General features: G+C 41.3%; 1 protein-coding gene across 4 annotated transcripts in view; it reads right to left on the reverse strand.

Moving 5' to 3' along the window:
* ARHGAP44 (Rho GTPase activating protein 44) overlaps window positions 1-15,003 on the reverse strand; it is a 201,335-nt gene that overhangs the window by 89,222 nt on the left and 97,110 nt on the right. For all 4 annotated transcript variants that reach the window (XM_055258708.2, XM_055258706.2, XM_055258705.2 and 1 more), the window contains exons 2-3: window positions 6,510-6,549; window positions 4,977-5,081 (exon numbers count right to left, since the gene is read on the reverse strand). In XM_055258708.2, coding sequence (XP_055114683.1) covers window positions 4,977-5,081; window positions 6,510-6,549 — 145 coding nt within the window. The remainder of the gene's footprint in view (window positions 1-4,976; window positions 5,082-6,509; window positions 6,550-15,003) is intronic.

The following is a 15,003-nucleotide window of genomic DNA, read 5'->3' on the forward strand; positions in this document are numbered from 1 at the left end:
CTCCCTCCGGGATCTACCAGGGACGCTGATTTTTCTCCATCTTCAGGTCCTCATTGCATCTCACTGAAATTGTTCCCATCTCTGTGTAACTGGCCTCTCACTTCTACCATGGCCCCACCCATGAGTCCTTTATTCATACAATTTTCAGCAAATCTGATCATGTCTCTGTTAAAACGTTGGCTTTCCTCTGCTCTTGGAGATAGAGTCCAAACCCTCACCACGCCCTATAAGGCGTGATCCCACCCTCTGCAGTCCCGCCCCATGCCACGTCTTCCCCATTCTCTACAGTCTGGTCACTCTGGCCACCTTTATGTTTCTCAAAAATGCCAAACTTGGCCGGGTGTGGTGGCTCACACCTGTAATCCCAGCACTTTGGGAGGCCGAGGCGAGTAAATCACCTGAGGTCAGGAGTTCGATACCAGCCTGGCCAACATGGTGAAACCTTGTCTCTACTAAAAATACAAAAATTAGCTGGGCGTGGTGGCAGGTGCCTGTAATCTCAACTACTTGGGAGACTGAGGCAGGAGAATTGCTTGAACCCGGCAGGCAGAGGCTGCAGTGAGCTGAGATTGCACCATTGCACTCCAGCCTGGGCAACAAGAGCGAAACTCCGTCTCAAAAAAAAAAAAAAAGCCAAACTTTCTCCTGTCTCTCGGAACCCGGCACATCTTGTCCCCCTATCTGAGAAGTGTGTCTACCCCTTTTGGTGCTGCTACCTTTCACCTGTCCTTAATGGCCACTTCCTCATGGAAGCCTCCCACTATTTAATTCCTAGCAAGCACTTCTTCTCGGCACTAAGACACGGTCTGAGCAGCGAATGCACCGTGAGTGTGATGCCTGCCTCCCCCTGGGTGGTGAGCTTCTGCAGCACAGAAATCCTGCTCAGCTGGCTCAGCACTTGGCATACACACCGCCTTGCATGGCAGTCTTGGTGCTTTCTAAATATTTGCTGAATAAGGTGGAGAAACACTTTCACACGGTAGCACTTTATTTGTTGGGCATGACTTCTTAATGAGAAATGCAAGGACTTCAAAAAACTAAACATCTTCATTATATTAAGAGTCTTGAAAACCTAGGAACTAACCAGTTATTATCCAGGACTAAATATGGCAACATGGAGGCCGGGTGTGGTGGCTCACGCCTATAATCCCAACACTTTGGGAGGCTGAGGCGGGCAGATCATGAGGTCAGGAGTTCAAGACCAGCCTGGCCAACATGGTGAAACCCCGTCTCTACTAAAAAATACCAAAATTATCTGGGCGTGGAGGGGGGCGTCTGTAATCCCAGCTACTCAGGAGGCTGAGGCAGGAGAATTGTTTGAACCCGGGAGGCGGAGGTTGCAGTGAGCCGAGATGGTGCCACTACGCTCCAGCCTGGGCAACAAAGCAAGGCTCTGTCTCAAAAAAAAACAAAAATAAAAATAAAAAAAGATGGCAACATGGAAAGGTAATTCATATGCTTTCTATTCTTCACTCCACATAAGGAATCCAGTTTTACTCAGTACCTACAAGACAATAATGTTCTCTCTGGTCACTGAGATAATGGCAACAAAATCCCATTTTTATGCCTACCCACATCTGTCTGGCAGCTACAGCTTTCAGGGCAAAACTTTTAAAAGTGGTACGACAAAAGTTTAGGAGTTGGAACACATGACTAAAGAGCTACTGAGCTTGTTAAAAGATAAATAACAAAAAGCAACTTACATGTACTCCAATAAAAAGCAGAATACTGCATGGATCCCCATAAAGTCTCTCCTGATCCTGAGATTCTACGACCCACACTCCCGCTGTGATTGTCCATCTCTGGACCCTCTCTTAACATTCAATTCCCGAGACAGCGTCTGTTCATTCACTCCCTCCCTCCCACCCCACCTTCCCTTTACCTGATCCTTTTCATTTTATTTCTTTTCCTTTTCACCCATTGCTCCGATCTTGACATATCTCCCTACTTAATCATCACAAAGAACTGGATATACATTTCAGTATTTGAGGTGATTTATAAGTGTCACGTTTCCTATTACATCTCTTAATGTGTTTAGAGAAAAACTGAAAAAAATTGAGTTTGGAAATTTTTTCCCCCTTTGATTGTTTCCTATTTTAAATGGCTCTTTGACTTTCAGACCATTTATTCAGTCATATGATGACAAGGAAAGATGAATCAGCATAAGAAATCATTGACAAAATCAAGCACTTAAAATCTATGCAGTGAGGCCAGGCACAGTGGCCCACACCTGTAATCCCAGCACTTTGGGAGGCCTAGGCAGGCAGATCACGAGGTCAAGAGATCAAGACCATCCTGGCCAACATGGTGAAACCCTGTCTCTACTAAAAATACAAAAATTACCTGGGAATGGTGGCGCGCACCTGTAGTCCCAGCTACTCAGTAGGCTGAGGCAGGAGAATCACTTGAACCTGGGAGGTGGAGGTTGCAGTGAGCTGAGATTGTGCCACTGCACTCCAACCTGGTGACAGAGTGAGACTCTGTCTCAAAATAAATAAATAAATAAATAAATAAATATATAAATCCATGCAGTGAAATCACTGACCTATACATGCTTGGGCACCTATTTCCACTGTGGACTTCTCCCAGTTTACACGTTTATCACTGCATGCATGAGACTGCAGCCTTCAGAGCCTGGTAACAACCACTGTGTGTCTTCTCTAGTAAGAGAAGCCAGATAGCGTATGTCCTAGCTGGTGAATCATGGCCAGTCATAGCAAACCCATTTATCTTGGACACATATTCACCTTCTCAGCCTCCCTTGCAGCTAGAGAACCATAAATGAAATGAATTCATGGTCTTATCACCCTCCCATTTCCTGCCTGTGATGTGGTTATGTGAAGATGTGATGTGTGGAGCTGAGGTAGCCACATTACAGTTGTTCAAGTGGAGGCCCAGGCGTCACATAGCTGCTGACCCAAAGCTGCGAATAAACCTTGGAACTGGCTACATCAGAATCTTGTTAAGTGAGGCAATTAAGTGCCTTTTTCTCAAGTCTCTAGGAAGCAGCATAGTTATTAACCATGTGTTTTATTTTCTGTATTCAGATGCTTTGACAACATCTTGGGCCCTTGCTGACCCTGGAGGGACTGCCCCTCCCAGGCTAGGCAATTCCTAGAAATAGTAAACAACTCACCCACAGCATGCTTTTTAAATGCAAGCCAATCTAGAGCTCACACTTCAACAACCTCCTCCAAGAGGGTCTCACACCCCAGGCCACTGTCCATCTGCCCTAATCACCCGACTGGGAGGTCAGGTCTCAGACAACTAGAAATCGTCCTTAATAATTCAAACTAATCAATCCTGTATCTGCTGCAGACCCCACAACAAAGGCTCTGGCCCACAGTCCCCTCCTTTACCTCCTGACCAACCCTAGAGCTTCCCCTGTGGCCCTCTGGGTGATGTGGCCTGTCCCCTTCTCTTGGGGAGGGTGAATAACTATCTCTCCTTGGCAATCATCTCCTGATGTGCTGGCTTTGCCATACCTCAAATCTTCTATCAATGCCCTATACTTCAGATCACTCAGGGATCCAAATGTCTCTTTACTGATATAATACATAAGACTCTCAATCCAATGAAAACTCCACCAACCCAGGTAAATTCATCTGATCCCAGAAAAATAATGTTGGTACTAATCCGCCTACCAACACCAAAGGCCGAATTCAAGCCTCTGGTGGTAACATTCAGATGATACTCCCGATACCAAAACATACTGTACTTTGGACCAGTTATTTTAAAAATAGTGCTTCTTGGAGCAAAAAAAAAAAAAAAAAAGGACATAGATCAAAGGTAGGCTTGGCTCCAGCACCCCCATCCGGAACCATTCCTGGAGTCCCCCATTAGATGTGGGTTTGATAAAAGGGTTTCATGCCCAAAGTCGTTTTGCAAACTCTCCCTTTAGACAGTTCCCCTTGCTGAATTCCTGATACATGCAGAATTATTTCTATAGATATTTTTCAGAGCTGTGAAAGTTTTATTTATACACACACAAATGATTCCTGCTGGGAATATTAAGAAAGAAGAAACCAGGGCTTGGAAAAAAAAAAAAAGAAATGACTCGTAGGGCAAGTAGAGCAGGTTTTTGCACCACAGCAGGAGCTGGGAAGAAGTATTGTGGCACATTACATGACAGTCCAACAGAAATGAGGCTGACATAAGCCGAGGGGCATCAGGGGACCAAGGGGATGCAGAAGTCGGCAATAACTGCAAGTCAAAAAAAAAAAAAAAGTCTAAATGATACCAATCATGTAGATTATAAACTCAAGGAAGGAGGAGAAAAACCTAGATTGTATATCCCTTGTAATAAAGCCAAGTGAATGTCTAAGAATATCTTTTAATCTTTGGTGGAGCTGAGAGGGATGGGGTCAAGAGGAAGGTAAACCTGCAGAGGCTGTTCATGCCAAGAACTGTTGAAATGGAATTGCATTATACAATGCCTGTTATTTCTAATGTAGGTTATAGACAAAGGCATTAGAGAAGCTTTATTTAGCAGGCTCTTTTTATTGTGTCTCATTATAGCGAAAACAATTTTCAAGGGCCTTTATAGGTCACTTGTAACCTCTAAAACCACAATACACTTTTTTTCCATGAGATCTTAAGATACTATCGAGGCAAATGCAATCTATGTGTGAGCTGAATCAGGGGTCAGATATCCATCAAGGATAAAGCTTCCCTAGAGGTGGGATCTCAAGCACAGCCCTGCTATCTTCCCAGTTGCTCCAATCTGGGGAGGACAGGGAGAGGACCTCAACTTGCCTGGGGAGGGCAGGGGATGCTTCAGGCTGGGCTAAAGAGCAAGAACAGCAGGGAGGGTCATTACTCCACAGAAAACAGAAAATAGGCAGCTAGAGCTGCTGAGTCAATTCTCAGGCACGTAAGCAGCTACATAAACAGCTAAATCCAGGAGTGTCACAGGAGTAGGACCCTTGTCCTCAGTAGGCAAGATTTCAGCTCGCCAGGGCTGGGAGGGCACTTACGGAGCGCTTGTCAGCCTCTGCCCCTTGCTGGCCCTGCAGACATGCAGTGAGCTTCTTGTGAGTGCTGTGGGACACCTGTTTCACCAGCTCCAGACGCTTCTCCACCTGCAGAGAGAAGAGCGGGTGGTGCCACTGAGAGAGGGCAAGGTCAGGGGAGGAGGGATTGTGGGTGTGGACAATCACAACTCATGTTTCCATGGAGACAAGGACTCCTGGATAGACAGCTTTGTTTTTTTGTTGTTGTTGTTTTATTTTTTAATTATACTTTAAGTTCTAGGGTACATGTGCACAATGTGCAGGTTTGTTACATATGTATACATGTACCATGTTGGTGTGCTGCACCCATTAACTCGTCATTTACATTAGGTATATCTCCTAATGCTATCTCTCCCCACTCCCCCCGCCCCACGACAGGCCCTGGTGTGTGATGTTCCCCTTCCTATGTCCAAGTGTTCTCATTGTTCAATTCTCACCTGTGAGTGAGAACATGTGGTGTTTGATTTTCTGTCCTTGTGATGGTTTGCTCAGAATGATGGTTTCCAGCTTCATCCATGTCCCTACAAAGGACATGAACTCATCCTTTTTTATGACTGCATAGTATTCCATGGTGTATATGTGCCACATTTTCTTAATCCAGTCTAACATTCATGGATATTTGGGTTGGTTCCAAGTCTTTGCTATTGTGAATAGTGCCACAATAAACATACGTGTGCATGTGTCTTTATAGCAGCATGATTTATAATCCTTTGGGTATATACACCCAGGAATGGGATGGCTAGGTCAAATGGTATTTCTAGCTCTAGATCCTTGAGGAGTTGCCACACTGTCTTCCACAATGGTTGAACTAGTTTACAGTCCCACCAACAGTGTAAAAGTGTTCCTGTTTCTCCACATCCTCTCCAGCACCTGTTGTTTCCTGACTTTTCAATGATTACCATTCTAACAAAGAACTTAAACAAATTTACAAGAAAAAATCAAACAACCCCATCAAAAAGTGGGCGAGGGACATGAATAGATACTTCTCAAAAGAAGACATTTATGCAGCCAACAGACACATGAAAAAATGCTCATCATCACTGGCCATCAGAGAAATGCAAATCAAAACCACAGTGAGAGACAGCTTTCAATGCTGGAGAACTGGAGGGGCAGCGATCACAGACTCCAGGACCCTCGGGCTAACTGTGGTGAAATGACTTTAAACCTCTCCTGAAAGAGCTTAACCCAAATCAGTATTCATCATGCAAAGTACTGTCGTAAAAGACAAAAAAACTTCTCTCCTAACAGTTTGTAAGGAGCAGCTGAAGCAGTTTTAACCACATCGAGGATGGCTTAGTTTTTTGGTTTGGTTTTTTTGGTTGTTTGTTTTTTTGTTTTTTTTTTTTTGAGACAGAGTCTTGCTCTGTTGCCAGGCTGGAGTGTAGTGGCACGATCCCGGCTAAATGCAACCTACACCTCCTGGGTTCAAGCAGTTCTCCTGCCTCAGCCTCCCGTATATCTCCGGTATCTGTGAGACAGTGTCAATGGCTGCCTTACCTGAAGAAGGTCTTCACTCAAAACTTCCGTCTTTTCAGCCCTAAAAAGAACATTGAGAAACGTATCAGTAAGAAAACTAACAACAAAGCCTCATAATTACTCCCCAATCTCTTCAATTAAGGTTTTTCAATACCAGAAAAACAGAGACATTAGTAGCAGAAACATTTAAGAAGAGAATAGATAAAACTAGAATTTACTAGGAAACTTAAAAAACCAACACACCAGCAAACACAGCAAAGCAGATACCCTGAAGACTCTCCTGCTACAGATTGGAACCTGGATTCATGATAAAAAATGTATGCCTTTGTTCCCAGACATATATGTATTTTAAGTATCAGAATTAAGGTTTCCCCACCCATAACCCTTGGCCTCCCCCAAATAAGTAAGCTAATGTAGCAGAAATCTGAGAAAGGCTCAATTAACAACAAACACAGAGACAGTATTGAATCCTGGCAACTAATGCAAATGCCACCACGAAGGTCTGGCAACGAAGTGTTAGGTCCACAAGAAAGTGGAGAGCTTGAACCTGAAACTTCTACATTTAGAGAAGGAACCTGGATGCTGGAGGAATTGGTCCCAGCTAACCCATTAGCACTGCCTGCCTCATGTCAGAGGAGAGTGCCAATTCTCTCAAGAACAACGCATTCTAATTTAATGCTCTCTCTCTTTCTCTCTCTCTCTTTCTCATTCTCACTTTCTCTGACAACATGCACACACACACACACACACACACTGTCTCTCTCTCTCTCACACACACAAACACAGCAAATTCACATGAAAACAAATCATCAAGATTTAAGAGTACAGAGAAAGAAGAAACAACATATGAGAAGTCTAAAGAATTTTGACTATTGCAATGATCAAAGACTGTAATGCATGTATAAAATAGCAAAGAACAAATGATATATTAAAAAATAAGCAGTAGGGCTTCTGCTTCCAGGAAAAAGGAGTGAATGTACTTTAGCAATTCTTCTCACTCACACAACTAAAAACCTAGGTTAGTATAGAAACATAAGACCCTGAAAAGGAGAAGGAAGGTATACTGGCTGGGAACCTTCAGAATAACATGGTAAAAGTGTTGTCCTTCACATTTCTCAGACTTGGAGCTTAAGAAACTAGCAACAGGAACACCTAAAACACCAACAGGCTCAGACAAAACAAACCCCAACAAAAGCCTGGTCTCTGTAGACAAAGGACCAAGAAAGGAGCAGCCTAGCAAGACAGACGCTTTTTAGAAAACTGCTCACTGCAGCCAACACCACAGAAAAGAACTGTGTCCTACTCCACCCATGCCAGCAAAAGCTGAGTAGGGAGCCCTGACTTCTACCCCTGCCAGGCTGTAACAAGCACCCAAGCCCGTGCCCCTCATCGGTGTGGGAGCATCAGAGAACACTGAGACACATAAAGAGAACATCCATCTAAGGAATGGGAGGGTCTGTCACTACTAGGCAACTGACAAAGTCCATCTTCCTCTGCTGCAGGACCAGGGGAAATCACATGGTCACCTGGACACCCACGCCCATGTGGTGATAATGAAGCATCTCTTCACCTTCCCATTGGGGTGGTGTCACAGGAGTCCTAGTGGACAGACAGGACTCTTGCCAATGCCCAGCAGTAACGAGGCCACTCCCTTCTGCAGTATTAGTGAAAGCCAAGTGGGGAGCAACAACGAGACACTCATAACCACCCCCTCACCAGCCACTGAGGTATCAGTGGAGGCCCAGTAGAGAACCAGAACTCCCACACCCACCCAGTATTAACAAGGAGCACCTCCATCTTTGAAGGGTCAATGAAGGCCAGCCAAATGGGGAATCTAGACTTCTACCCCAACTCATCAGAAACAAAGCAGCACTCCTGCTCACCCCACTAAAGCAGCATCAGAGACAGAGGCTACAAGATAAAGTTTAAATGAGATCCAGAGTCACATAACATAATAGCCATAATATCCAGATTTCAGTTACTCATCACACCAAGAACCAGAAAAAAAACTCAAACTGAAAGAAAAAAAGACAATAGATTCCAATTAAAGTATTCATTATGAAAATGCTTCAAAGTGTAGTAATAAACATGTTTGAAATAAATGAAAGAAATAGGAAGTCTCAGAAAGAAAATAGAAGATATGAAGAAGAAACAAAAACTTTAGATCTGAAAAATACAACAATCTAATTAAAAAAAAAAAACTCAGTTGATGGGTTCAACAGCAGAACGGAACGGGCAGATGAAAGAATCAGTGAACTGGAGGAAGCATAATAGAAATTTTCCAATCTGAACAACAGGGCAAAAATAGACCAAACAAATCAACAAACAAAAATCCCTCAGGGACCTGTGGGGCTATAACAAAAGATCAAATATTTTATGTCATCAGAGTCCCAGAAGAAGAAGGGAAAAAATGGTAGCTATATTAGACTAAGTTGGCCACAATAAAAAAGTTAAAAAAAGATACGCTAAAAAATACTCAAAGAAATAATGGCTAAAAATGTCCCAAATGTGGCAAAAGACACAAACCTACATATTTAAAAAGCTGAACAAATCCCAAAGAGGATAAACATAAAGAAATCCTCACCAAGACACACCATGGTCAAACTTCTAAGAACTAAAGACAAATCTTGAAACCAAGGTGAAAGAAATGATACCTTAACGATGGGGGAAAAGCAATTAGAATGACAGCAGATTTCTCAAGAAAAATGGAGACTAAAAGAAAGTGGCACATCATTTTTCCAGGGTTGAAAGAAAGAAACTGTCAACCTAGAACCCTTTAGCTAATGAAAATATTCTTCAGAAATGAAGGGGAGATCAAGACAATCTCAGATATACACAAGTTAACAGAATTTGTCATCAGCAGGCTTCCTATTGCCAAAGAAAGTTATCTAAAAACAACCCAAAAGCTGGACACAGTGGCTCATGCCTGTAATCCCAGCACTTTGGGAGGCCGAGGCGGGTGGATCACCTGCGGTCAGAAGTTCAAGACTAGCCTGGCCAACATGGTGAAACCCCGTCTCTACTAAAAATACAAAAAATCAGCTGGGCGTGGTGGTGTGCGCCTGTAATCCCAACTACTCAGGAGGCTGAGGCAGGAGAATCACTTGAACCTGGGAGGTGGAGGTTGCAGTGAGCCGACATTGTGCGACTGCACTCCAGCCTAGGTGACAAGAGTGAGACTCCATCTAAAAAAAAAAAAAAAAAAAAAAAAAACACACACCCCCAAAAATGATAAAAGAAGGAAACTTGAAATACCAAGGATGGGGGAAGCTGTCACTCAAACTGGTAAAATAATGACAGCAACAGACTATGATAAGTTATGTATATAGTAGGTAACACCTAGAGTCATCTCAACAATACTCCTATGGTTTGGATGTGTTCTTCAAAGTTAATATGTTGAAAACTTGATCTCCAATGCAGCAGTGCTGAAAGGTGGAGGCTAAGGGGAGGTATATGGGTCATGGGGACACAACCCTCAATGAATTAATGCTGTCATTGTGGGAGTGTGTTCATTATCATGAGGGTGGGTTTCTTATAAAAGGACAAGGTGAGCTACCTCTTACTCTCTCCTGCCCATGTGATGACTTCCATCATGTTACAATGTAGCAGGAAGGACCTTGCCAGGCCATCTCAAACTTCCCAGCCTTCAGAACTGCAGCCAATAAATTTTCGTTTATTATAAATGAGAGACCATGGTATTCATTTATAGCAGCACAAAGAAAATTGGTACCAGAGAGTGAGGTATTGCTATAACAAATACCTAAAATTGTGGAAGTGGCTTTGGAACTGGATAGTGGAGGCTAGAGGAGTCTGGAAGAGCAGGCTAGAAAAAGCCTGCATTGCTGTGAACGAAGAGTTAAAGGTGATTCTGGTGAGGGCTCAGAAGAGAAGAGCTGTATGAAGGGTAAAACTTCTTAGAGGTTTCTTAGATATTAACGATCACAATGTAGGTAAAAATATGGACAGTAAAGACCACTCTGATGAGGTCTTATATGAGAATAAAAATATCTTATTAGAAACTGAAGTCAAGTCCATCCTTCTTATAAAGTTATACAGAACTTGACTGAACTATGTCCATCCCCAAGGGTTTTAATGAAGACAGAAATTAAGAGTGATGAACTAGGATATCTGGTGGAAGAAATTTCTAAGCAAAATATTGAACAATCTGCATGGCTTCCTTTAACTGCATACAGTAAGATGCAAGAGAAGAGAAAATATTAAAAGGTAGAATTTATGATTAAAAGAGAAGCAGAATGTAACCATTTGGAAAATCCACAGCCTGGCCATGTAAAACACAAAAACGTGCCAAGTGTCCCCTTTGAGAAAGGGCTTAGCGTCCATAGAAGGAAGCCAGGTGCTATTCATCAAGGCAATGAGAGAATGACCTCCAAGATATTTCAGAGATCTCTGAGGCTGCTCCTCCCATTACAGGCCCAGAGCTCTAGGAGGGGAGAATGGTTTCATCAGACTAGCCCAAGATGCCTTCCATGGGTTCACTTGCCCAGGGACTCTGTTCCCTGCATTTCAGTGCAGAGCTCCTTGGTCACTCCAGCTGTTACTCAAGTAACCCCAAGTGTAGTCTGGGCTGCTGCTCTCCAGAGGGCATACGTGGTAAGTTTGATGGCATCCATATAATGCTAACTCTGCTGGTGCACAGAGTTTATAAGCTGTGGAGGTATACACTTTTGGAGACAGGGGTACAATACCACCTCCATCTAGATTTCAAAGGATGTATCAGACAGCCTAGGGATCCAGGCACAGACATGTCACAAGAGACATGTCACAAAAGTGGAACCACTACAGAGAGATTCTATTAGGGTGATGCCCAGCAGAACTGTGGGGACAAAGCCACTGTAGAGAGTACTCACTAAGGCAATGCCTAGTGGAGCCATGGGGACAGGGCTGCCCCCAAACCCCAGAACTGTAGAGCTACCAGCACATAGCCCCAGCCTGGGAAAACTGCCACACAGGCTGAGCCCAGCAAAACCATGAAAACAGGACTGCCCAAGGCTTTGAGGTCAAAACCTCCACCCCAGTAGGCTCAAAAGGTACACATGGAGTAAAAATGATTCTCTAGCTTTAACATTTTCCCTATTGGGTTTTGGACTTAGTTGGAACCAGTTATCCCTTTCTTCTTGCCTATTTCTCTCTTTTGAGATAGGAATGTCTATCCCATGTCTTTCCCTCCACTGCATTTTAAAGCAGATTACTTGTTTCAATTTCACAATCTCACAGCTAGAAGAAGTTTGCCTCAGGACGAATTGTGCCTTGAATCTCACCAATATCTGATCTAGATGAGATTCTGGACTTTTGAGGTGGTATTGGAACCAGTTAAGATTCTGGGGCTATTGGGATGGAGCAAATGTATTTTTCATGTGAAAAGGACATGAATTTTGGGGGTCAGAGGCAGAATGCTAAAAGCTGAATATGTCTCCTGAAGTTCCTGTGTTGGAAACTGGATCCCCAATGCAGTGGTGTTGAGAAGTTGGATCTAATGGGAAGTGTTCAGATTAATGCTGTTATTGTGGGAGTGGGTTCATTGTCACAGATGCAGGTTTCTTATAAAAGGACGAGGTTGGCCCCCTCTTGCTCTCTCACCCATGTGTTCCCTTCTGCCATGTTATAATGTTTCAAGAAGGCCTTCACCAGATACTAGCCCCTTGCTATTGGACTTCCCAGCCTCCAGGACTCTGAGAAAATAAAATTTCAGTTTATTATAAATTACTCAGACTGTGGCATTCTGTTAAAGCACAAAATGAAACAAGACAAACACAAGAAACACATCAATGGAATTCTCAAAAATGATAAATTAACCCATAGGAATATAAGAAAAATAAAAGCAAGAAATGAAAAACAGAAAGAACAGAAAACAAAAAGTAAACAAAAATGGCAGATTTATGTTTAACATGCCTATAATTACATTAAATGTAACCAGCCTAAATACACCAATTAAAAGACAAGAACTAGAAGAATGGATTTAAAAATATGGTGTCTACAAGAATCTCATTTCAAATAAATTATACAGGTAGCATAAAAATAAAAAATTGGAAAAGACATAATGGAAGCATTAATCCAAAAAGTCAGAAGTATCTACATTAATGTCACATAAAGACAATTTCAGAACAAAGAAAATTACCAGAGATAAAGAGGAGCATGAAATAACGATAAAAGGGTCAAGCCACTAAGACACAACAATCCTAAATGTATATCCACCAAAAAACAGAGCTGTAAAATATATGAAGCAAAAAACTGATACAATGAAAAGGAGAAATAGACAAATACACAACTATAGTTGGAAACTTCAACACCTTCTCTCTCAACAATAGAATTAAATTTTAAAAATCAGCAACAAGATATAAAAAACACAACACCTCCATTAACCAATAAGATCTAATTGATACTTACAGAACACTCCACCCAACACGAGCAGAATATATGTTATTTTCCAGTTTCCATGGAACATATACCAAGATAGAGAACATCTAGAACTACAAAACAAACCTCAACTAATTTGAAAGAATGAAAGTCATATGCAGTTTGTTCCGTGACCACAATGGAATCAAATGTCAAATCAGTAACAGCAGGGTAAGAAGAAAATTTTCAAATACGTGGAAACTAAATAACTTTTAAATAATCCATGGAGGGTCTCAAGGAAGATGTTTAAAAATTAAACTGAATGAAATAAAAACATAACATGTAAAAATGTTGGGCACGACCAAAGTTGTGCTGGGAAAAAAATTACAGCATTAAATCTACACATTAGAAAAGAAGAATAGTCCCAAGTCAATAAAAGATCCTACTCTAACAATCTAAAAAAAAGACCAAATAAAGTCCAAAGCAAGCAGAAAGAAGGAAATTATAGCATAAGGGAAGAAAATAATGACTTTAACAACAACAACAACAAAAACTAAAGAAACTCAAAGAGCGGGTTATTTGAAAAGATCAATAAAGTTTAAAAAATCTCTAGCAAGATTGAAAAGAACATTATCAACAATAGGAATGAAGCAGGGAATATCACTACATACCCCGTAAAAATCAAAAGGATGCCTTTGAAAAAAACCTACACACACAAATTTGACAACTTAGATGAAATGGACAAATTCCTAAAAAATCCCAAAATGATCGCAACACACATAATATGAAATAGATCATTTGAATATTTTCTATAGCTATAAAAATTTGAATTTGTACTTTAAAAACTTCCCTGCAAAAATCTTCAGGCCCAGAAGATTTCATTAGATAATTCTACCAAATGCTTTAAAAAGAAATATCACCTATTCTAAACAATCTCTTCCAGAAAATGAAAGAAGGAACGCTTCTCAATTCATTTTATGAATCTAATATTACTTTGATATCAAAACATGACCAAAAAATAATTATAGACCAATATCCCTCCATGAATATGGGTGTAAAAGTCCTTAACAAAATAAAAGTAAATAGGCTGGGCATGGTGACTCACATCTGTAATCCCAACACTTTGGGAGGCCAAGGTGGAGGATCACTTGAGGATAGGAGTTTGAGATCAGCCTGGACAATATAATAAAACCCCAACTTTACAAAAACAAAAGGAGAGAGAGAAAAAATTAGCCAGGCATGGTAGTACATGCCTGCAGTCCTAGCTACTAGGGTGGCTGAGGTGGGACGATCGCTGGAGCCCAGGAGGTCAAGGTTCCATGTGAGCCATGATCACTCCTTTGTACTCCAGCCTGGAGAGCAGAGCAAGGCCTTGTCCATCAGTCAATCAATCTATCAGTCAATGCAAATAGAATTCAGCAATGTATAAAAATAATTTTTCATCATTATGACTAATTCACCATTATGAATAACAAACCAAGTGGGGTTTATTCCAAGGATACAAAGTTGGTTCAACATTCAAATATCAATCAGTGTAATCCACTCACTGTGTTAAAAGATTAAGGAAGAAAAACCACAGGATCATAGCAATTAATGTAGAAAACGCATTTGACAAGATTCAAAACCCATTCATGGTAAAAACTCTCAGAAAACTAGGAGTAGAGGGAAACTTCCTCAACTTGATAAATAACATCTACGAAAAAATCTATACTTTTGAAAGACTACATGCTTTCCTCCAAAACAAGAATCAAGGCAAGCGCATTTGCTCTTATCACTCATTTATCGTGGTTCTGGAAGTTTAAGTTAGTGTAATAAGAAAAGAAAAAAAGCATGTAGATATGAGAGGGACAAATAAAAATGTCTTTATTTGCAGATGATATAATAGTCTATGTAGAAAATGCCAAGGAACCTACCAAAAAATTCCTAGAACTAATAAATGGTTTCTCCAAGATTGCATATGAGATAAACATACAAAAATAAATTGTACATACTAATAATGAACATATGAATACTGAAATAAAAAATACCACTGGCAGTTTCTTAAAAAAACACTTAGGTGTTAATCCATTAAAACATGTACAGAATTTGTAGGCAGAAAGCTACAAAATGCTTATGAAATAAATAAAAGCAAATCTAAATAGAAAAAGCATGTCCGTGGTTA

The sequence above is a fragment of the Symphalangus syndactylus genome, chromosome 20 (genome assembly GCF_028878055.3).
Source record: "Symphalangus syndactylus isolate Jambi chromosome 20, NHGRI_mSymSyn1-v2.1_pri, whole genome shotgun sequence".
NCBI lineage: Eukaryota > Metazoa > Chordata > Mammalia > Primates > Hylobatidae > Symphalangus > Symphalangus syndactylus.